The sequence below is a fragment of the Chenopodium quinoa genome, unplaced genomic scaffold (assembly GCF_001683475.1).
Source record: "Chenopodium quinoa cultivar QQ74 unplaced genomic scaffold, ASM168347v1, whole genome shotgun sequence".
NCBI lineage: Eukaryota > Viridiplantae > Streptophyta > Magnoliopsida > Caryophyllales > Amaranthaceae > Chenopodium > Chenopodium quinoa.
The window spans coordinates 2,375,669-2,398,589 of NW_018742292.1; the positions used below are offsets into that span (position 1 = coordinate 2,375,669).

Sequence of the window (22,921 nt, forward strand, 5' to 3'; positions counted from 1 at the left end):
ATTGACCCGCATTGAAATTTTTTTGACTCAAAACTGATGTGGACTTTAATTTTTAATTAAAATTTAATTTGAAAATGTTATCAACATTATCATAAATAGAAATAGCGGAATATTATAATTTTTATATGACCTACTTACTTCTACTTTGTATTATATCCGATTCTAAGAATGACTCGACCAGACTAAAATTTGACTCAACCCTAAGAATGACCAGACCTGAAGTTCATCCGACCGAAATTTACTTGCTTCAAATTTGTATGTAACCTGACTTGACACAAACCGAACGTAAAACATTACCCGACCCAAATTGACTCGAATCGAACCCGAACCGCAACCGAAAAGTTATAAAGTCTGTTAAAATGCGAATTGAACTTGACCCAACTCGACCCGAACCCGACTTGTAAGTATAAAAAACCGGCATAATCCGACTTGAATTTAACCTTAAATCTGACATGACCCGACCTAAACCCGACTTGAATACCCGATTTGACACCTCTGCCTCCACCATTTACATGGGGAAGAAGGCTAAAATATTGCACATCTAGCAAGTTGCAACTCAAAACCAATCCATTCTTTCTTGTGGCTCAAAACCAAAAACACTCCAAAATAACAAAACCAATAAAGAGAAAAAGAAAAGAAAAAAAAAAGAGAAAAAAAGAAACATGATCCACAAACACTAACAAAACCTTGCAGCAACAACAGAGGCGCCAATGGCTACTACCACTACAACAGCCATTTCTCGTCTCACTGTTCTACTGCCCGCCAATTCAGGCGCAGTTTACCCCCTTAAAAACTCCAATTTTCCTTCATCTTCTCGCCAAAATGCCCAATACCCACCTCGAATTTCCACTCTCAGGACTAATCGCAGACTTAGAGTCGTCTCTCAGACTGCTGGTGCCCCTTCTAAAGACGTTTCTGCCGTCCAATTTGCTGCTAAAGTTGGACAAGATCGTCTTTTGAAAGTATTGCTTTTTTCAAATTATCTTGGTTAATTTATTGTTATGCTTGGTTTTTGTGTTCATTATGTTAAAATAGTATGCGGGTTTTTGTTTGTTTGGTTAGATTAATTGGCGTTTATTAAGGGTGAAAATGAGGCCGGGTTTGTTTGCGAGTTGTTATGCTTATGGTTGGTTTTTGTGTTCATTGTGAAAATACAACAGGTTGGTTTTTGTTTGTTGGGGGCCGGGTTTGTTCGCGAGTTGTTCACGAATGTATTGGCTCATTTACCCCTTGTGTGGGAGGAGGGGATGTTTAGTTCATAATGTGGTACACTTTTTGAAATTTGTTGTTTAGATAGAATGGAGTTGAAATTGGATAAGTTGTTTTGGGAGTGCAACTATGAAATCAACATAACCCTGAAATTTGGATAACTTGTTCTAAGACTCTAGGCGGACAAGGGGAATGGGGTTGGATGTACACTATCTTACTTGTGTCAATGTGTGATACCAAAAAATGAATCCTTAATACAACGTGTAACTCTTAGTAAGTGTCTGTTATATGATATTCAAGGCGTAAACAGTTTAGTGTGCTATTTTAGTTTAGTGCATCATAATCTAAAAACTTCACTGGAAATGAAAATTAGTTCCATTAGTTTAATCTCATAATTAGTTGATTCCTTAGTCTTTTTCCTTTTCTTTTGAGGAGGGAATTGGTTGTTTATGGGCAGCATGGTGGTTTTCCATTTTTACATTATGTAGATTTTGTCTGTCTTTATAAATCATATGAATGTCTCTGAAAGCTGCATTGGTTGTTCTTGCAGGTCCCGGTTACTAACATTAGGAACTTTTGCATTATTGCACATATTGATCATGGAAAATCAACTTTGGCTGACAAATTGCTTGAAATGACTGGTACTGTCCAAAAGCGCGAAATGAAGGAACAATTTCTTGATAACATGGATTTGGAGAGAGAAAGAGGAATCACTATAAAACTCCAGGTAGATGTTTATTTTCTCTTTTCTCAAAAAAAAAAAAAAAAAAAGTTTATTATATCTCTTGTATGTATAGTTATTTTGGTGGTGGCCTGGTGGGTGATGTTATTTTGAAATTTCCATTCTCTTTGAGGAATGAGCTCTTGGATTATTTTATCTCCATGAGTTTTGATGTTAAACTCCGGATTTTTTTGAAATGCTAAATTAGTAACCAAAGGCTATGATCTGCTAAGAGTAATTCAGCCTAAATGTTAAGTATTGTCTATTGTAATATTTTTTTTATTTGTAATCACTACCATTGTATCATATACTTCATATTAATGTTTCATTTGTTTACTATGTTTCCCAGGCAGCACGTATGCGTTATGTTCATAATAATGAACCGCATTGTCTAAACCTAATTGATACACCAGGACACGTGGACTTCTCTTATGAGGTATGGTTTAGCTGGCATTTAATTCACTAGTTGCTGTGTTGATCAACGAACAGACTATAGAACATGCAGTTATTGTTGCCCCGTGGTGGCTGCACCTTGTTTGGTTTATCCGTAAATAGAACTGACATCACATCATCTACTGTACATGAACCTTTGAAATTATCCAGAATGTTGCCAAATGTGACATAGATTAAACATTAGCCTGAAGAATTTATACATCAACTGCAATTATGTATGAGTGAAATGTCCTTGCTGCAATTAGTAGCTATACAGTGAAATTGCTATTATATTAAATAGAATTATGAATTATTCACTTATATTGATAATTTTTTTCTGGCATCGTGGTTTAGCAACTTGTTTCTAAGTCTTGCTTTATTATGATACCAAGTGTATGAATCTTCGTCTTTTAGTGATTTTTGGGATCCCTTCCATCCGCCCTGGATTGTAATATTACTATTTGAGAACTCTCTTTAAGGGGGCATTTGTTTGGTGATGTATGTTTTAGAGAGCCTTGTGAAATCTAGACCAGCTTTTTTAATCCCATGCTATGCATCAATAATTGTTCAATTTTGTGAATTGTAGTGATAAAAAAAAAAAAAAAATTAAAAATACTCCCTCCGTCCCATAATATAGTTCTTGTTTGTGTTTTTTCACGGTATTTAAGGAATAGGAAGAGAAAGTGGATGAAGTACATTAATAAAAGTGAAAACTACAATTATAGACAAAAGTTAGAGAGAAAAAGTGGAAAAAAGTACAATGCATGTGCAAAATTCAAGGGTAATTTAGAAAGTACAATGAATAAAGTTAAAAAAGGTGAGGGTATAATGTCTTTACATACTATCCAAAAATAGAAACAGGAACAACATTTTGGATCTCTAAAATAGGAAAACAGGAACTATATTATGGGATGGAGGGAGTAGTAGAATTAAGGAGCTAACCATTTTGAGTGTGTATGGTAAAAAAAGAATTTGAATTGAGAATGAACTATTCCATTCATTTGTATTCGAACTAGTTAGAGCCTTTGAGGTTTGGCTGTATATCATTTGCAGGATGCATATTGTGTTTTTTGAATACTTGTTTATTCCTACAACTTTTTTCAAAGTTATGTTATATTTTTCCAATCACCGTTTGTTCTTGTGAACGTGGCATAATTTAGATGGTTGATGAAAGTGTACCCTAGGAAACAGAAAACCCTTCTATTTAACTATTCAGATTTCAGTGCCAATACATTTGACGAGTCAAGTTAAAATGACCTCATGTCCATCTAGAATACTCTAATGAATTGATGTGAAAATTTGGCTAAAATTCATATAATTTTTTGGCAGTAGGAAATCAAAGGAATGTCTGTGCAGCATTGGGATGTTGTTTGTCTGTGTGCACCAATTTTAGTTTTGTATTTATGGATTAACAACTAAGCATAAGATTGCTGGTTTAGAAAATAACCTTATCTGTAGGTTCAGTGACAACTCAAAACCTTATCTCTTTAGGTGTGTACTCTTTGACTCTTTGTTTCTTTGTTTTGCTAGTGAGGATACAGGGAACCATATGGGCTTGCATTGTCATTTGTCACGCGACAATGTTTCTTTGGTAGAGATTGTTTGGTTTGGTTGGGATACATTAGATTGTTCCTTTTGTTGTCTGGAGTCATCTACACCATGGTGCAACTATATGGTCGCATAGTTTCGGTTTGGCTGTGTTGTAAAGGATTTTCAAATTTCAATTGACCAAACCCAAAATCGTCCAATTTAATAAGAGGTGTTTCAAAAACCCGCAATCTCATTCGAATTAAACATTTTAATCCCCAATAGCCTTGCATTGGACGTTAATTCATATGTTTCACTCAAAAGTTATTTGCTGTTTAAAGATTAGTGAAAGATTTCCCATGTTTCCCAAATAATGTCTCTTAGCCTTTTATAATTAATAGTCCTCTCTAACAATTTAAATAGTGTACAATTATTAGAAAATCCTATAAATGACTTTGAATCAAATTCATATTGTGACAACTGTGACATGGCCTGTAATCAGTGAACCACTGTATTCTTTGCAATTTTGTGACCATTCCTACGATTGTGACCAAAATCGTATTTTAAAATCATGATCTACACAATACGGAGTTGAGGATAAGGTTTTGTGGCAGTCCACTTCAATTGCCATTATGTGAGTGCTTTGGTGGAGTGGATATACACATCACTTCCGTATTGTGACAACTGTGGCATAATTTGTGGTCAACGCATCACTTTTGCAACTTTTTGATCGTTCTCATGGTCGCGACCAAAATCTTATTTTCAAATTTTGATCCACACAATACAGTATATAAAGTTCAGATGGGAAAAAAGGCATACCGTAAGGTTTGTGGAAGTTTACTATAAATTTTATTATGTGGGTGCTTTGGTTCAAGTGGAATGATAGGATTAAGATATGTTCCATTTGACTAATTTTTTCTGAACTTGTCTGATTTAAAGTTATGCTAACTTATTTTGTCTAAACTTATCTAATTTGAACTTATGCTAACATATTTTTATCTAAATTTAGGCTAATTTATACTTACTCTGTTCTCTTTTACTTGCTATAGTTTGACTTCCACGTGTGCTAATGCAAAATTAACCAATCATATCTTTATCTATCATTAAGTAAAAATTATAAAAGAGTTGACGTTACGAAAATATGCATTGAGACTCTAGAAGAATCTAACAAGATCCCATTTGACTGTAATTTGCCTTACATGTTAATCGCTAAAGATGGTCAAACGAAAATTGTGAATATTGGCAATTGTCAACATGCTGCAAGTAAAACAGATAGAGAAAATATTATCTAAACTTTTATGTGAGTATATCAGATCTTTTTATAACTTATGTCATTGTAGTGAACTAATTTGAAGTTTTATTTGTTAACTACGTGTATGAACTAATTTTGTTTGAATAAGTCAAAATTGCGTTAATTATCAAATTTGTGGGTTATGCTTTTTTGTGGAAATACTTTGTTTTTATCATAAAGACAAATATAAATATTTAGAATGTTGTTGGATTTGTCAAAACGTAAATTTCGAAATGTCAGCTTTTTATGATTTTTACAACCCATAATAGATAATTATAGATATTAATGGTCAAAGTTGTGCGTTGGAAAAAGTGTTAGGTCTAAGTGGAACAACTAAAGAAGACAGATGAAGTATATAGCTGTATGTATTATAGTGTGTGTCAATATTTGATACCTGAATACATTAGTTAGTTGTGGATAATTCTTTGAGGATAACCTGGGTGGAGCTGTGGAGGTTCTCTCTTACTGTCCTTCTATTCTGTAGGAAACTTTAAAATTGAAGACCGGAGGGATTGCTGTTCGCTTGCAAATTGTCTTTGATTTTTCAATGAAACAATAGACATCTTGAAGATCCCTTTTTGTGTCAGTTGTCACATCTAAACTGCAGCATGCTCATGCACAAAACATTAACTACTATCATCCAGTATGACTGGTTTGGGGTTTAAGATGTCTAAGTGTATGCTAAGTGCAATCATACCTTTAAAAAATTGAATGGCAAAGGGATGCTGTTTCTGAAGCTGCTAGTATCCTTGTGCTCTGAGCTGCAGAAGCATATGGCTGCTTTAAGACATAATCTATTGTGATCTGTATTTGTTCTTACTTAATCAAGAAAATAATTTTAGTAATAAAGTTACTCTAAAATGTACTATTTAGCCCCCAAAGAAAAATTAATTACTTGTATGTCTAGAAAAGTCAGGTTCATGAGTCTACAGTCTAGTGATAAAGAGCTCAATCTCTCTTTTGAGCTTGAATGATTGTTACCAAGTAGTTTCTTTTTGTGATTCTTATTATCCTCTATTATTGTGCACTTAGACCATACTTTATTTTCTGCTTAATTAATTTTATTTTTTCTTCTGAGGTAGGTTTCTCGATCTCTGGCTGCATGTGAGGGTGCGCTCCTTGTTGTAGACGCTTCTCAGGTGAATGTCCTACCTGCTACTTAATTTTTACTTCTTTCATCAATTAAGTCATTTTGTCTATGGCCTACTTTGAAGGGAGTGGAAGCTCAAACTTTAGCCAATGTTTATCTGGCATTGGAGAACAACTTAGAAGTAATCCCTGTGAGTAATTTTCTTTCTCTTCATAACTAGTTTATCCTTTTCTAAATCACGCTATTTCAAACTAGATACTCTGATTTCTATATTTTTTCTCAAATTTAGCTGGATTGCACTCTCTTGGTATTATATATATATAAATTATTTTCTGACTTGTTGAAGTTACCATTATCTCATTGGATTCTATTGAAAATTTTGGTCTTGGTGAGATTTATAGGATGAGAGTTGTCTTTGACAGTGAACTTTTTAACCTGTTGCAGGTTCTTAACAAGATAGATTTACCTGGTGCTGATCCTGATCTTGTTGCCAAGGAGATCGAGGAGGTTAGTTCACAGGGTAAAATGCAGATATTAGTTTAGGCGTTTAGCAGTTTTTATATCTTTATTTGACATTCACTGATTCACTCGGTGTCAATATAAGCTGTAATCGAGGGATTTGTTGATCATGTAGCTTTGGATATATTCTTTTTGCTCCTTTTTCTTTCGCATGAGTGGCTGCTCAATAACTTCTCTAATCCTTTATTCTGATAAAGCTTTAAATGCTCAGCTTCATATTTTTTTCACCGTATTCTGGAAATTTTTTTAAGATCAGAAACCAGCCAGCTTCACTGAGTGCAATCACTTCCTGTTTCTGGTTGCTTCAGTCAACTCTGGTTCATATACTAATATTTATTTGAAGATCCAAACTGCTCGAAGCAAGTGTGACTATTTTTTTCCTCAGATATCTGCTCCATCTTTATCTATGATGCTTCTCTTCTTGCCTTGTTGGTACGCCATAATCCTTGTAAAGACGGTATATAGTAGTAGTATATCCCATAATTCCATGTAGTGGTATCAGTTAACACTTTTAGAATAAAAGAGACATATTTTGGGAGCATTGTGCGCATCAAATATGTTTCTCAGGTCACAAAGGTTTATTGTAAGGTTATGATTAAATATAGATAACAACGAGTTTTGAATAAAGATATATTTAGTTATAAGTTACTTCTTTGTTTGTAGGTAATTGGATTGGATTGTAGCAATGCAATTCTCTGCTCTGCAAAGGTCAGTAAAAAATGTTTCTTATGGTTGATTAACAATCCCATCATGCTCTCATTCTGAAATGATAATTAGATATCAATATGGGAATTACTGGTCATAATAATGGCTGAATATCTCGTGTTTAGGAGGGCATTGGCATTACTGAAATTCTTGATGCTATTGTTGAAAGGGTTCCTCCACCTCCTGATACTTCCTCAAAGGCCTTAAGGGCTCTAATATTTGATAGGTAACCATGCTCGACTCATTGGTACCTTGTATGTTATTTTATTACAATGGCTTGGTCACTGGGGATTATAATGATGTTGTGGGCGGGTGGCAGTATCATTGGGTGTAATAGTTTTTAATGTAAGAAAAAATCATATAATGACTATAATGTGTATTATAATTTGCAATTTTGTAAAACTAGGTCTGGCAGGTTCACAAATTTGGTGCTTTTGGTTTATAATGAGCCATCATGAGTTTGACATGAAAACAATTTTCTTGCCAAACATTTTGGCTCTGAGTCTCTTGATTTATTGAATCATTCATCTATTTTTTGCCATTTTTACTTTTCCCTTGCAGTTCAAAATTCTTGAATTATTTGGTAAATGTGTTGCTTTCAAAGTGTTTTGCAGTTACTATGATCCGTATAGGGGAGTGATTGCATATTTTCGAGTAATTGATGGGACTATGAAGAAAGGTGACCGAATCTATTTCATGATTAGCGGAAAGGTGAGTACTTATTTGAATTGTTCCTGTTGCCTTAGTTCCTGTAGAGACATTATGTTTTAGGCTTCAAGGGAAAGAAAATTTAATTGAATTCCCAATGGGGCATCAAAAACAAGGAAAACTGTAGAAATTTCACAACACTGGGAGAGAGAGACTATTTGCTTTGAGCCTTATCACCCTGTCACTTCTCAATTGCAACCTGTGAAGAAAAATTGAGCTTTAAGCATGGTGATGCCTTATGAACCTATGATTTTTGAAGCATTGGACATTAATGTCCATAGGCCTCGGCTGGTAGAAATCTCATAAGTTATTCTTATTAATATATGTGTGCGTTTCTCCCTTTCCTTTCTCTGGTAGAAGGGTGGAACAATTTTATTATCCAATTCCCCTTAAGAGGACCATGAGGGATGAACCACTAGTCCACTACACTCCCAAAACTAACAAGATCTGCTAATTGAATCCAAGTATACGAGGGATACACCACCATTTTCCAACAATTTTAAATGACCCACTAGAAGTGTTTATAACCTGCTCAATATGTGAGATGGATGATTCCCTGACTTTCTACTTCCTATGCACAAGGTCCATGTATCAGTGGAAATACTGGGATGTGCTTATTGAGTCTTCCTACCTGGTGCCATTATTGTTAAACCTTTCTAATTAGTCTTCCACACCAGGCCTTTGCCTTTTCTTTTTGGCCTTAGATCTCTAAATTAATAAATCTGGGTGACTGGGTGGACATAGGTTGAGGAGATCTCTATATTTTTTCTGAGAAAGAGCTACAGAAAATCTCCTAACTAGCTTGATACTTGATCTCAAGGAGTGACAAAAAGCATGCCCCTAGCATCCCAACATTGATTTAAGCTCCCTCCCTCAACCCAATTCCTAAAATGAAAATTCAATGAAATCAATATTGCCTTTCCAATCTGAGTTAGAGCATTATGAAGAATTAAAAGTGTGAAAAAAATAATAAATTAGGCTTGGCTGCCCTTCCCAGCAGCTAAACTTGACTTATATCCAGATTGTCGCGACGTTGCCTTATATCATCGCAATGTTACCTCATATCTTTGAAGAGTTTTGCTTCTCTTTATGCATACTTACATCTTCATTTTAGGTTAATTAGAAGCTGTTTTTTTTTCAGTCCTACATGATATACGAATGGCTTGCTATTTTGCTACAAGTGAGAAGTAGATTAAAGAGACATTTGATTTGACTCATAATTATTGAAAGCTGTAATATTATCCTCTTATGGTTCTAAAAGGTTTAAATTAGATAGCATAATAATAGACGCATTCACATGTCAATTCTTACTGATTTTAAGTATGTTAGCTGCTCTTATACTGCTTTGGATACCCATTTCTGGACGCTGATGCAGGGGCTAATCTGATTCCCAGGATTACTTTGCTGATGAAATTGGAGTTCTTTCTCCAAACCAGATGCAAGTCGAACAACTCTATGCTGGTGAGGTAGGATACTACAGCTGAACCATATTCTGTTTAGTTGGTTATGTCTTATACGACTTAAATTTTCTGTCTGGACTTTCCTTGCTGAGTTCCAATAACTTGCATTTTTAAAGTGCTATGTTAGTATCTTTACATCTTGTCAGTGCTCCAATGCCTTCCTAAATCTGAAATTGAGGGAAATTTCATATTTAAAACTTGTGTATGTCATTATTAATCATATTATTCTTTCTTCTTCTTCTTCTTCAAAATATTATTCTTGTCCGTAATGGCTCACCTTACGTATGCAGGAGTATTTTAAAAGTATTAAGGCACACTGAGGACATTAGGGCTGTTGGAACCTAGTTATAAGGTACACGGTAAAGGTAGGCTAGGTGAAGCAAGTCACACACCTTTGATCATATGGTCATATGATAATTATTCTTCCTTATGGGCTAGACAGGTAGAGTGACTAGGGTGCAACTGTGTAAAAGCTGCTTGAATTTGGTGAAATGAAGGCTATGGTGGATCTAGGAAATTAGGCTTGGGGTTACAAATACAAGATCAAATAGACTCTTTCAAACTTTTAGTATAACAGTTTTTATAAATATTTATGATGCAAGTGATCCATTTTTCAAATGTAATTGTTTAACTCCAATACTATACGAAATCTCAATTTTTTTTAAGGTATTGCTTGAAATAGGATTTTTGATCTAGGATAGTTTGTTGAGTTGTTGCAGCCTGCTTTCACTCTTCTTGCTCGTGACAGTGTTGTTTTTTTTTTTTTTTTTTTTTTTTTTTTCCCTTATAAATTAATATGTATACTGTTTAATTCTTGTTATTCCCAAACTTTGTGTTGCCTGAATATACAATTTTGACTTCATTTTTTTTTTGGAACTGGGGGTAATATCTATGTTTGATGAACACAATGGTCTAGTAAAGGGAAGGAGAATTAATTAAAAAGATCAAGGTTTATTTGTTGCAGAAGGATTCTCATTGCTCTGTTCATGTAAAGTCTCAATAGTTTCATGTGTATTGGCTGTACTCATACTAGAATTTGTAGTTTTACTAGAATAGTTATTGGCTCCCATCTGTTGTTATCTGCAATACTAGGTCTAAAGTTATTATTGCTTATGTCATTTGGTATTTAACATCTATCTGTATTCATTCATAGTGTTTGAAGGATTTACTTTCCTCTTCTGAAGAGTGATTGATATATTTCTTGCTTTATTTACAGGTTGGTTACCTCTCAGCTTCAATAAGATCAGTAGCAGATGCCAGAGTTGGTGACACTATCACTCATTATGGCCGCAAGGCAGAGGAACATCTTCCTGGATATCAGGAGTCTACTCCCATGGTCTTCTGTGGTTTATTTCCAGTTGATGCAGATCAGTAATAACCCTTTATCATCCTAAATGCAATATCTTAAAATTTATATTATATCGGGGGCTAGAAATTAGTTAAATTCTATTTCTCGGTGATAGTAATGGCCCATTTTTATGCTGCAGGTTTCCAGAGTTACGTGATGCCTTGGAAAAGCTGCAACTTAATGATGCTTCCCTAAAGGTGAACTCAAAGTGTGACTTTTTCAGACATTTTAATTTTAATTCGTATAATTTTCGTTAAGTAAGAGCTGCTTGTTAACTCATAACGCTCACTATTTCACCACTCTCCTAAGTTTAATTAAGGAGAGTAGTGAAATTGTTGCTAGCTGTCTCGTTGCTTCATGGACAGTTTCATTAAAACTGTTGAGAGGAACATATTTTTTTTGGTAGAGACTACAATCTGTACATCCTTTTCTAGTTAAGGAGCTACTTACTCTAATGACTTTATTTTTATACAATAAGGAGATAATTTTGTTTAGATGAATAAGATTATCATTAGATCTATCTGGTCTATTAAATGTTTGGGAAAAATCAGTATTGATTGGATAACGGACTTGTTTAACAAGATTTTGGCGAACAAATAAGATACCACAGGCGAGGAATATCACTTTGGTACCTCTTTATAAAAACAAAGGGGACGCTCAAGATTGCTTATTGCTTAAACTGTCGAGGTATAAAACTCATGAGTCACACCTTGAGTCACTTAATATACAACACTGTTAAATTCTTTACCCCTTTGCAACAGTATTTGATGAATAAGCATGATCTATCCAAGGTGAGAAGCCTTGGTGAGTTGGTGTATGCTATTTGTAGATGATCTTGTGTGGTGGATGAGACTAGAGTTGGGGTGAATGGCCAAATTAGAGCAATGGAGGCAAAACTTAGCATGTTGGGAGTTTAGACTAAGTCGGAGCAAGCCAAGTACATGGAATGTAGCGAGCGAGTGTTTTAAATACCTTCAGTTGGTTTAACAGAAGAGTGGAAAAGTTTACCAAGATGTAACCCACAAGATCAGTGGCTTAACTGGAGAGCAGGGCTATTGCGTGTCTGTAGCATACCTTTAAAGTTAAAGGGAATATTTTGTCGGATAACTATCAAACCAGCATTGTTATATGGGTCAAAGGAAAAATTATATTAGGGAGATGAGAGTAGTAGAAATGGGTATGTTAAGATGAATATGTGGGAACACTTTAAAGGATAGAACTAGAAATGAAGATATTTGGAGGAAAGTTGGAGTTGCGGAAATTGAGGATAAAATTAGGGAGAACCGATCAGAAGACACAGCAGTAAGAAAAAAGAGAGTTGGTATAAGAGGATCTCAGTGAAGGCAAGGGAAGACCAATAATGACTCGATGAAGTTTGGTTTGCAGGAATAACATTGAACAAAAGAGAATGAAAAGAGAAGGTCATGATTGGCAAGTACGACTTAATATCTTAGCTCATGTTGCTAATTCCTTTGTTGGGATTGAGGCTTAGATTGTTGTTGTTCTTGTTGGGATTGAGGCTTAGATTGTTTTTGTCGTCCCCAAAAGGCATAACCCTTGATGTGGGTGGAAATAAGGGTAACACAACCCACTAGGAAAACCCAATTGGTAATTAGGAAGTTTTAACCTAGAGGAAAACAACCACCCCAATACTCAAGGTCTCAATGTTGAAGTTAGGTGTAATAAGAGTTGGATCACTAGACTTAATGGCTATGCTACCCAAACTTGGATTTGGGTGTTGTGTCCAACATGGCGTCGGATCATCTTACACTCCAGATTTATATTATTTTATTTCATACAAGGCCATTATATATTTGGACGTATTGAAGTAACATAGTCAATGATTTGTAGGTGGGAGCTCTACCATTGAGCACTCACTTAATTTTGTATTGATCTACTTAAATACACAAACCCATATCTTACAAAACAAAAAAAAAAAAAAAGGATTTAGAAGTTTAAATCATTGCCAAATAATCTATAAACCTATACTAAAAGCGTGTTAAAAATGACAATGCCATCTCCTGGGTTAAAATTTTCTTGCCATTTTTTTTTACCGCAGTAGACTATAATATTTTCTTCCTGTTTTTCCATCATATTTCTTCATTTACATTCACTTAAATTATTATTCTAAATCCTTTTATTTTCTATAATAGGAATTTGCTAAAAATAACTATATCATTTTTATAATAACAATTATAAATTAATAATATATTATTATCTAAATTACATATACATTTGCTTTTCTTTTTAAATGCATATATTTATCTACGAAGGATGCCTTTTTTCCCTCTTTGAGCCAACAGTTATGCTTCCCATTTCCCTTCATCTTCCTACTCTTTTTCCCGTGGAACTGTTTAAGTGTTATTATTGTTGAAGCAGATTTTATCTTCAAATTTTAGTAGCATTTTGTTACATATGGTTAAGTGGGTGCCGGGTGTGATATCCAAATGAAGGCTGCTGACAAATTTTTGCATTTTTACAGTTTGAACCAGAGACCTCATCTGCGATGGGTTTTGGGTTTAGATGTGGATTTTTGGGTCTTCTGCACATGGAAATTATTCAGGTAATTAGATTCTCTATAAAGGTTGATTTTTATGCATTGGACTATATTTGGCTGTGTAAACGAGAGAATGACTTTATCTATCATGCAGGAAAGACTGGAACGAGAGTATAATTTGTCCTTAATAACTACTGCCCCAAGTGTTGTATATCGAGTGAATCGTTCAGATGGTGAAATGGTAACTGCACTTTGAACTTCAGTAGGATTTTTTTGCTGTGTTCACTTGTAGAATAGCATATTATTTCATAAATTTTAGTCTCCTGCTGTTTCTAAGGTGATTTTGCAATTCTACTATTGCCGGTATATTTCTTTCCTGCTATTCTTTCTTTGAAGGGGCCAAGATATGGGCTGGAGAATTTTGTCTTTTGTAGGTTTTTGTTTTATTTCTTACTTTACATTTTTTCATTATTAGGGTTCTTGAAGGGTGAAATCTGAGTTAAAATTTTCAAATAGTCCATGTCACCTTTTCTATTTAATTCATTTTGTAATAATTTATTCAGATTGAATGCTCCAATCCTTCTCTACTTCCAGAACCTGGAAAACGGAAATCAATTGATGAGCCATATGTTAAGGTTTTCTTCTGTTTACCTGAACAATTTGTTTTCTATATGAAATGTGCTACATTTTTGTTTTTGTAAAGATCAAGTTCTATTCCAATATGGTTTATGCAGATTGAAATACTTACACCAAAAGACTATATTGGTCCATTGATGGAGCTGGCTCAAGATAGAAGGGCAGAATTTAAAGAAATGAAATTTATTACTGAGATAAGAGCATCGTTAAGCTACGAAATGCCATTGGCGGAGGTAGATTTCTTAAATTAAATCGGTCGATTTCTTATTTGCTCTCCCTTTCTCATTTTTGATATTGTCAATTAAATAATAATAGTAATAATAATAATAATTTCATTGTCACAGATGGTGGGTGACTTTTTTGACCAGCTCAAGTCCAGGAGTAAGGGTTATGCCAGCATGGAGTACACTTTTGTGGGGTACTGATTACTGTTTCTAATTAAACTTGATTTTTTTTTTTTTAATTTATTAGTCATTACTCTGACTTCTTTGATTTTTAAGCTTTCAAGTGGTGCTTTCCCTAATACCCTAAAGGCCTAAACATCTCTAGTTTTGTCTTTTCACCCTATGATTATCATGTGTCATCACAGATATAAGATTGCTAATACTTTGTGTTCCATTGAATTGCCAGATATAGGGAAAGCGATTTGGTTAAACTTGATATTCAAATAAATGGTGATCGTGTGGATCCTTTGGCTACTATTGTTCACAAGGATAAGGTAATCAAGTCCTTTCAAGATTTATATGTGGTATTTCTGTAATTGACACTTGTTGAATCTACAATGGCACTTTGGATCCCCCACCCCATCTCTCTCTCTCTCTCTCTCTCTCTCAAGTGTAGATTGGGTATTAATATCCCTAATTATCCTTACTAATGGATATTTGAGTAAATTTTTTGTTACTTTTGTAGCACTTTCCTCTTGTAGGCTTAGGGCATAAGAGTTGGGAAATGTGCACTTTTTCAGCTGCCAGATTTGTTGATTATCTTTAGTGTTGTTCCTAGAAAAGCATGGTGTCCATGAAAAGGACTGTTATACTTCATGACCTTGGCTTTTACAATGAAAGACACTTGTGGAAATAAAGAGTCATGGGGAGACTTGGGAACATGTGAATAGAAGATTTACTGTTAAAAAGATTAGATTTAAAAGCAATGTTTTCCACTTTCCCAATAAATTAGTCAACTAACCTAGTTCCTATAATTGAGGATAACTGTAGAAGTGATTTTTTAAAGAAGGTTCATTATACTCTCTCCAGCATTGAAATTTAAAGAAAGTTCACTATGGCTCTCTCCAGCATTATTAGATAATAAAGACAAATAAAGAAATAGGAAAACTCGCTGAGTTAAAAGGTTGATTGGTATCCACCATTAAACTTTCAAAGGTCTTCATCAACTTTTGTGCTTCTTTCTTGAGCGACCTGATGAAGTTTTTGTAATACATACTTTGCCAATAGAACTTACTGCTTGAACTGAAGTTGGTTAGTGCATTTCCTCAGTGCAAGGGGACAAACATATTATGAACATACAAAGATGGTCATGGGAACTGACAAGGTATGTAGTTGCAACATGTGGCTGAGTAAAAGACCAAAACACAATGTCAGTCATTGTAAAAACATCTTAGTAGACATTAAAAGAGATGGATGCACTTCTAATGGAGCATAAGGTTAAAAAGGATATAGAATGGAGAGAGAGGAGATTTAAAGGAGAAAGTATCAAATTGATGAATCTTGATGAACTCAGCAAAAATGATTGGTTTTTTGAGCTTAACCAACTAATGACACAAGATTAGAGCTGTTGCTCCCTTTTGAGTTTGACCACCTTACAATGAAGATACTCCCGCATCAGTAAACAAGCAGTGATGAAAGATGAAGCTATTTTTAAGAGTAGAGATGTAGGATAATTTAAATGCAAGAGATAATTTAAAATTTCTATGTCTATAAATCTGAATGGTGTGTGGTCTGTTGAATTTTATCACTGATTTGTATTCTGATTCCTCAACAGGCGTACAGTGTGGGGAGGGCCTTGACTCAAAAGTTGAAGGAGCTTATACCACGTCAGATGTTTAAAGTACCTATTCAAGTAAGTTCCACATCTTCCCATTGGAGAAAGTATCTGTTCATGATGTTCTAGAAGAGTACAATCTCAAGCCAAGAAATCTATAGAAGAAGTAGAAATAAACAAAACAAACTGAGATTGGGTTCATTTATACATTGCTTAGATAAGTCTGGCAGTGCTTTTCACGTTGTGCATGAAAACTTTTTTACATCAAATTTTATTTTTCTTCAGTCTGGTTTTCTTGTGCTAAGTGCTATATGGAGACGTGATTCTATGCTGACACTGCTTTCAGTTTAATAAAATCATTTCATATTCAGGGATTTATGTATCAACTACTGAGGTTTTCTTACTCAGACTTGTCTAATAGGGCTGTATAATTGTATTGTGTTTTGACTAGATTGGACCCAAAATACGACCATACATCCTGGAATATATGCTGTGTTGGACCCTTGAAGGGATGATACGGCCCTCTATAGCTGCTCTTTTTGTGTGCCTAATGATCAGGCTGATCAGCTTCCGTAATAGGCTCCTTAATTAAATCATTTCCTGATATAGGATTTAAAGAAAAGAGAATGTTTGATCTTTTAATTTGAAAGCCAAGTTTGCTAAACAAGCAGTCAAAACATAAAAACTTGTGGCATGGCATAGATTCATCATCATTGATTGATTATATAGGCTGGCCATCAGTCTTAACTGATATCAGTTAGATATGAGGCTCGTCTTTGATCCATTCATCTCCCATCTCCCAAATTATTAACCTTTCTGGTAAAAATAATGAAATCTCAACTATAAGCTGAAAATTCATGAAAAAGGAAATTGTCATGATTTGATACATTTTTACTTTTCCATGGTGACTCTATGCAATTGGTCATTGTGTTTTGTCTATGTGGGGGAAGATTACTAGTCCATAGTTATTTGACCTTTTTGTCATAATTCTTTTTACTTTTAAATAGAAAAAAAATGCATTTGAGACTCTCTCATTGTATGTCATTGAACTTGCTGGTAACAATGTTTTAAAGTACTTACAGATCAAAATCTGACTTTTATGCTACCTTGGAAAACTAGGCATGAAGGACGATCCCTTGATTCAACAAGTGAAAGGACCTAGCTTACTTGCTTAGTTCAGTTCAAATAAAAGGAGAAAAGAGTATAAAAAAACATCATATTTGTTTAAGTAATGGCATCTTATCTTTGCTATTAGAAGAGGATCTGCATTAGAATATCCAAACCCTTGCTTCTCACCCTCCCACCTCTTCTCATCATTTCATTGAAATTGGTGTGGACTTTCCGCATTCTCTTAGAACTGTTTGGGTCTCTCTTGTTGAAATAAATATCATCTAGTTTTCTTTCTTCAATTGTAAATGATTCTTTGCTTCCTTAAAATAATGCTGGTTGGTATGATTTACAATAATATTGTGAATTTGTGATAGTGGCTTGGGGTTTCTGAGGAGATCCTTTGTGACAAAACAATGCAGGTGTTTTATTTTCTTATGAGTTTTAGGCCGGGTTAGGTTTGTTCATCTGGTGCATGCTAAATTGAAGACTCCATTATTGGATTCTGTATAATAGACTGTTATTTTCCTAATCATCTTGCTGACAAACAGAATATGTAGCCCTTCAGCTGCATAATTGGGAAGCCAAAATCATGTATCGTCTGTTGTCATTTTGTCTGTGAGGTTATGAGAACTTTGTTTACCTGCTTTTATTGCTGTACTGTTCCAAAGAAATTGTTCCCTTATATAATTTGGTTCTCTTGTTATGCTGCTACTTATTAACTAAGATGATTTCTCTTTTGTCATAAACATACCCTGTTGTCTGATATGAATAGGGACTGACTATTTCGTCTATTTGCGCTACATCTGACAGGCATGCATAGGCTCTAAAGTTATAGCAAGTGAAGCTATTTCTGCAATTAGAAAGGATGTATTGGCCAAATGCTATGGTGAGGCAAACTTTGTAGTTCTGTTTTGGAATTGTAGTAATAATTTACTTTGTATCCTATAGAAAAATAATGATAAAAAAAAAAGTTTTATTTTTCAGTAAAATCTAAGAAAACATTTTGAGCCTCAAGCAGGATCAAAACTCCAAGCAATTTCTTGACCACTTGTTCATTGTGTTTGTTCAAGTATAGTGCAGACTGTTTGCTTTCGGCTGATTTATCATATTAATCTTTTTTGCTATTAAACAGGTGGTGACATATCAAGGAAGAAGAAATTGCTGAAAAAACAGGTACTTCATCTGATTCCCTCCCCCTTCAAATATATGTAAATATGATTGGAGAGAGTAATATTATAATTTGTCAATTAATTATAATTTTACTCCCTCCAATCATATTTTGAGGCTTAGGCAGGATCAAAAGACACTTTCTTGTTTACTTACAAATATGTTTCATTTGGTCAGGCTGAAGGAAAAAAGAGAATGAAGTCTATTGGCAAAGTAGATGTACCACAAGAAGCATTTATGGCTGTGTTGAAGCTTGAAAAGGAGGTAGTATGATCAGGTTTGTATACCTTGTATAGAATTTTAGTTGCGAAAACCATTTGTTCATGTAGAATTTATACTGATCAGCAGCGTTATATCCTCCAAAAGATGTAAAACCTATTAGGTTAGCTGTTGACCTTCAGAAACTCAAATCAAATTCCTTGTAATCATCAGTTTGAAAAAACTTGTACATTTTTTATGTTTGTATAATGGATTAATGGCAACAATAATATCAACCCTTTCTGTGTAGCTTTTTGTGCATTATCACCTCTATTGCTTTTCTATGTACCCCAGTTTCCAGTATAAAGTGTAATTTGGTAATGCTAAGTAGCCAAGTAGCTGTGTTACTTGTACTGCAATAAATCTAAGGGTGAACCCAATAAGGAGAAGAAACTTTGGGTCTCAAAACACTTTATTAATGTTCACTATTATTAGAGTGCATGCCATAGAGCTTCTGAATCTTCACCACATTTGGTGTGTACATCCTTCATCTTATCCACCGACTTGCATATCCCGCTGCATTCCCAATCAAATGATGCTACACAAACATCACCTCCCTTCAATTTCCACTGGCAATCTTCGGTCCCGCAGCACATACTGTGATCATCTACGTGCTCAACCTCAAGGCCTATGAACCAGGACCCGAGTGACACATCCTCATTGACATACATGTGCAGTATCTCCCTGGAATATCAGGATATCAAGGTAAACTGTCATCTTTTAACTTGAAAAATACTAAGCGTAAATGTTGTCACATCTATATGCACTTTAAATTTATCATGGAATTAGCTTTCTGTGACGTTCTTACTGATTGATAGAAATGTACTCAGCCAGGTCTTTGGAGATTGCATAAAGCTGCCCTGTTGCATGTCTGAAGTACTTATTTCCTATCTCACCGAATTTCCAGTGCTCGGGTTCGTGGTATTTAACTCCCCTGTGAACATGACAAGGTTAGAAACATAAATTTTTGCTATGTAGAGCAGCAATACTTTCGCTACAACCACGTTTAAGCTTGTTATTTTGAACTTTCATTATGGTGCAGTGTGCAGGTGAGATTAACTTTGGCGAGTATTATGACCTTTTATATTCTAATCACCATTTTTGCTTAATCTCTTTTCCTTTTCTTGGTTTGTTTGTTTATGTTTCATTGCTTTTGACTTCATGGCATACTAAAATAATATGAATATAAGTTAAATCAGATGAATTACTTCTGGTAGAGAACTGGACCAGACTTCATGCACCCTACATATACTCTGGGTTTCATATGGTGGCGAAACAGAGTTGCAGAAAGCGTACCTGAAAATTAGTTAACCTAATTAGAGACTGTGTTCAAATAACAGAACTAAAACAATTTGAATGAATTCAAGATTAAATTTCTAAGATACAGTAGCAGAAATCATCTGAAACTGAATGTACACATACCCAGGTTAACATGAATATCATCATCAACCTTAACATAGAACTCGGCATCCCACTTGGCGAAAGCAGCACTAAAGAATGCTTTCGTCTTTGCAGATAGCTCCAGATAACCTTCAACATGATCCTGTGAGTTTCAATCAGTATATTTAGTCAGTTCTGTAACATTTTTTTTTTCCTTTTCCAATTTAAACAACCTCTTAGTAAAAAAAAAAGGACTCGGCGATTATAATCAACACATACAAGTCTAAGGAAGTCTTTGTGCTGAGCCTCTTCTTCATCGATAGCTTGATCTAGAACTCCATTACCTGAACCTCTATGTGTCAAACAAAGGGTAGAATTTGTTTTATTTCACATCAGGATTTGCATCATTGTAAAACTCCCTAAAGTTTATAGAGTAAAAACATACGTGTGGCCGATCATAAAGCGGATGATAATCCCTTTCTCTTTCTCTAATTTCAACAAGTCTAATCCTGAAAAGGAACAGCATAGTTCAATATGTTAGTTTGAGCCAAGATACCCGTTAGGCAGTATGGGTGCTGGAATTTTATCATCTCTGAGACGGAGTTATCATTCCTTGACAAGCTAGCAACGCATTGAACAACATATGTAGCTATTTTATGTAAAAACGATTTAAGTATAAGAATAAGATGACTGAATGGTATTAAGTACCAGTAGGCATCCAAGTCTCTCTAACAGAATCACACCTTTTCCTGCTGCTGAAGGCTGTGTTGATGCCTATTACAATAAACACTTTCTGTCGTCTACCTTCTGTTGTCATGTTATCACTCAACGAGAGAGTGTCGATCGATTTGGTCATGGAGCTTAATCTTTTATTATCCTTTATATTTTGCTTCCCTCCCTTTATCTTTGTTTTAATTGCATCCATTTTCTTGTCCAATGATCTGCATTTTATTCACAAGAGTTTGAACACTTTGGGTATAATAGAATGGAATGATACATGTAACATGTAACCAGAGTTATTAATGGGTTGCAAGACAACACTAGGACTTGTCCATCCGATTTATCATAAAAGCGGTTTTAGACAATTTTTAGAATTAATTACAATCAATAGATGAGCGGGTTAAGTTTGACCTCTTAATTATAATAATTAAGAGTATTAAATTATCAATTTATCATAAAACTTTAAAAATAAATAATTCTTTATTCATAATATGGAGTAAATGTTTATTTTTGTAACTTAACGTGTGTCTATGGATATGTAAAAAAATTCCAATAAACTAAATATTACTCACATGATAGCTTTCTGATTATTGCGTACGTGTACCATTATGCCTTTGTCCTCTTGAAGTTTCTGCAAAATATATCAAATAATTAAGTCCTGCTCTTCGAAAAAAAACTAAGCCTTTCTTTGGTCTCTCTCTTTTTATTTTCTTTTCGAGTATAATAAATATAGTTAAACGAAATATAATAGTTACAAAATCTATTTTTCAATTTTCATAATTACCTCATCATCTGATGCGCAATTTTTATAGCTTAATTGAAGATGCTTTTGTCTTGATGCGAGGTTAGAACTGTAATTTAGAAATTGTAAAGAGATAAGCTTTTACGCATTTTTTGTATCCTCATAATTCATGAACCATAAACCCAACAAAATAATACATAGTAGTAAAAAATTAGTAAAATCTGTATTTATATACAAATTCAAATATATAGTTGCATACATTGTGCAAAAACATTTATATGCTCTTCTGTAGGAAGAAAATAATATGGGAAGTGAATTATTTTATTTCTTATATGACTCGTCACACATATAATAATAAAAATACATACTATTACTTGTAACTTTGTACGTACTATATGCATACGAGTATTTTCATAGTATAAGATGTGTTCTCTTACATTCGTACTTGTTTTTGATACAACAAAAACTAATCGTCTCATTGAGATTATCAAGTGTGTTAATTTTACATTATATCTTTGTTGTAGAAAGCCATGAAGAGAAGTAATATGTAAACAGATTTGATCACATATTTTGGATATCATCTCCTAAAATGTACCAACTAAAGTATTTGAATTTCTTGTTTATAGGTGATTTCTAACATCAAAATCAAAGAATGTTAAACTTTAAAATAACAAAAAAAACCTTGAAGCATAAACATTGAAGAAACTCGACTTTAATTTATCTAGCAATATTTCACGATAAAATTCGCAAAATAGATTAGAAATAAACAAAGATTGATAAGCAAGAAAACCAATATAACTAGAGACAGAGAAATAAACCTGTTAGAGAAAAACAATCCAAGAGAAAAGCTGAAAATGCAAAGAACAAAAATAAAAGTGAATGAAGATTTCCCACTATTATTATTACTACTCTTGCTAATAGCCTTCATTTTTATGTGGGAAATTTTACACTTTTTATTTTATTTTTTTGGAGAAATTGAATTCTTCTAAATAAACAAACAAATTGGTATGAATGAACTTCCAACCTATTTATAACGACACAAAATTACTATGATCATGATATTCTTAATGGAATTAGAAGTAGTAACAACTCTATATTGTGACTATGAACTTTCAGCTTAGACCACCTTAAATGCCGTTAATTATGGTCCTCAATTTTTTTCTTCTTATTTTCGCACGTGTCACTCTTTCATTGGAGATTATGTAGAGTTTTTTTATGTTACTTTGGTAGAAAAGTCAATAGAAGTCAATGAGTCTAAATCACCCACTGCTTTTGTTTACAATTGACTTTTTACTAGTTGAAAACTAGTCAAAGTGTTTGATTTTGTGAGGAATATATTTGCATGATGTAATTAAAAGGATGGGATTTTGGGTAATTAGGTTTAGGGATTAGGGTGGTGAATG

General features: G+C 34.0%; 2 protein-coding genes across 2 annotated transcripts; one reads left to right on the top strand and one right to left on the bottom strand.

Annotated features, from left to right (window-relative positions):
* The first annotated feature begins 329 nt into the window (after positions 1-329).
* Positions 330-18,925, top strand: LOC110686400 (translation factor GUF1 homolog, chloroplastic-like). Its single transcript, XM_021863015.1, has 22 exons — positions 330-962; positions 1,760-1,936; positions 2,280-2,366; positions 6,263-6,319; positions 6,395-6,460; positions 6,715-6,777; positions 7,453-7,497; positions 7,620-7,720; positions 8,109-8,205; positions 9,597-9,668; positions 10,879-11,033; positions 11,150-11,207; positions 13,493-13,573; positions 13,662-13,748; positions 14,071-14,142; positions 14,242-14,376; positions 14,488-14,561; positions 14,774-14,861; positions 16,142-16,219; positions 18,062-18,137; positions 18,384-18,424; positions 18,596-18,925. The coding sequence occupies exons 1-22, from the start codon at positions 711-713 to the stop codon at positions 18,689-18,691; spliced, it is 2,058 nt and encodes a 685-aa protein (XP_021718707.1). The 5' UTR covers positions 330-710; the 3' UTR covers positions 18,692-18,925.
* An 88-nt stretch (positions 18,926-19,013) lies between these two features.
* Positions 19,014-21,694, bottom strand: LOC110686411 (beta-1,3-galactosyltransferase 7-like). Its single transcript, XM_021863024.1, has 9 exons — positions 21,561-21,694; positions 21,349-21,407; positions 20,765-20,997; positions 20,502-20,565; positions 20,336-20,408; positions 20,099-20,219; positions 19,885-19,972; positions 19,485-19,610; positions 19,014-19,360 (listed from the first exon to the last, which is right to left on the bottom strand). The coding sequence occupies exons 2-9, from the start codon at positions 21,381-21,383 to the stop codon at positions 19,108-19,110; spliced, it is 993 nt and encodes a 330-aa protein (XP_021718716.1). The 5' UTR covers positions 21,384-21,407; positions 21,561-21,694; the 3' UTR covers positions 19,014-19,107.
* Positions 21,695-22,921: the final 1,227 nt, after the last annotated feature.

What these genes read in the sequence shown, in the direction of transcription:
- LOC110686400 (XM_021863015.1), top strand. Translation starts at nt 711, where the DNA reads ATGGCTACTACCACTACAACAGCCATTTCTCGTCTCACTGTTCTACTG. An exon ending in TTGCCAAGGAGATCGAGGAG is followed by an intron (nt 6,778 to 7,452) that starts GTTAGTTCACAG and finishes CTTTGTTTGTAG; the next exon opens with GTAATTGGATTGGATTGTAG. An exon ending in TTGATGAGCCATATGTTAAG is followed by an intron (nt 14,143 to 14,241) that starts GTTTTCTTCTGT and finishes TGGTTTATGCAG; the next exon opens with ATTGAAATACTTACACCAAA.
- LOC110686411 (XM_021863024.1), bottom strand. Translation starts at nt 21,383, where the DNA reads ATGGTACACGTACGCAATAATCAGAAAGCTATCAT. An exon ending in AGAGACTTGGATGCCTACTG is followed by an intron (nt 20,566 to 20,764) that starts GTACTTAATACC and finishes GTTCCTTTTCAG; the next exon opens with GATTAGACTTGTTGAAATTA. An exon ending in TGATATTCATGTTAACCTGG is followed by an intron (nt 19,973 to 20,098) that starts GTATGTGTACAT and finishes ACTAATTTTCAG; the next exon opens with GTACGCTTTCTGCAACTCTG.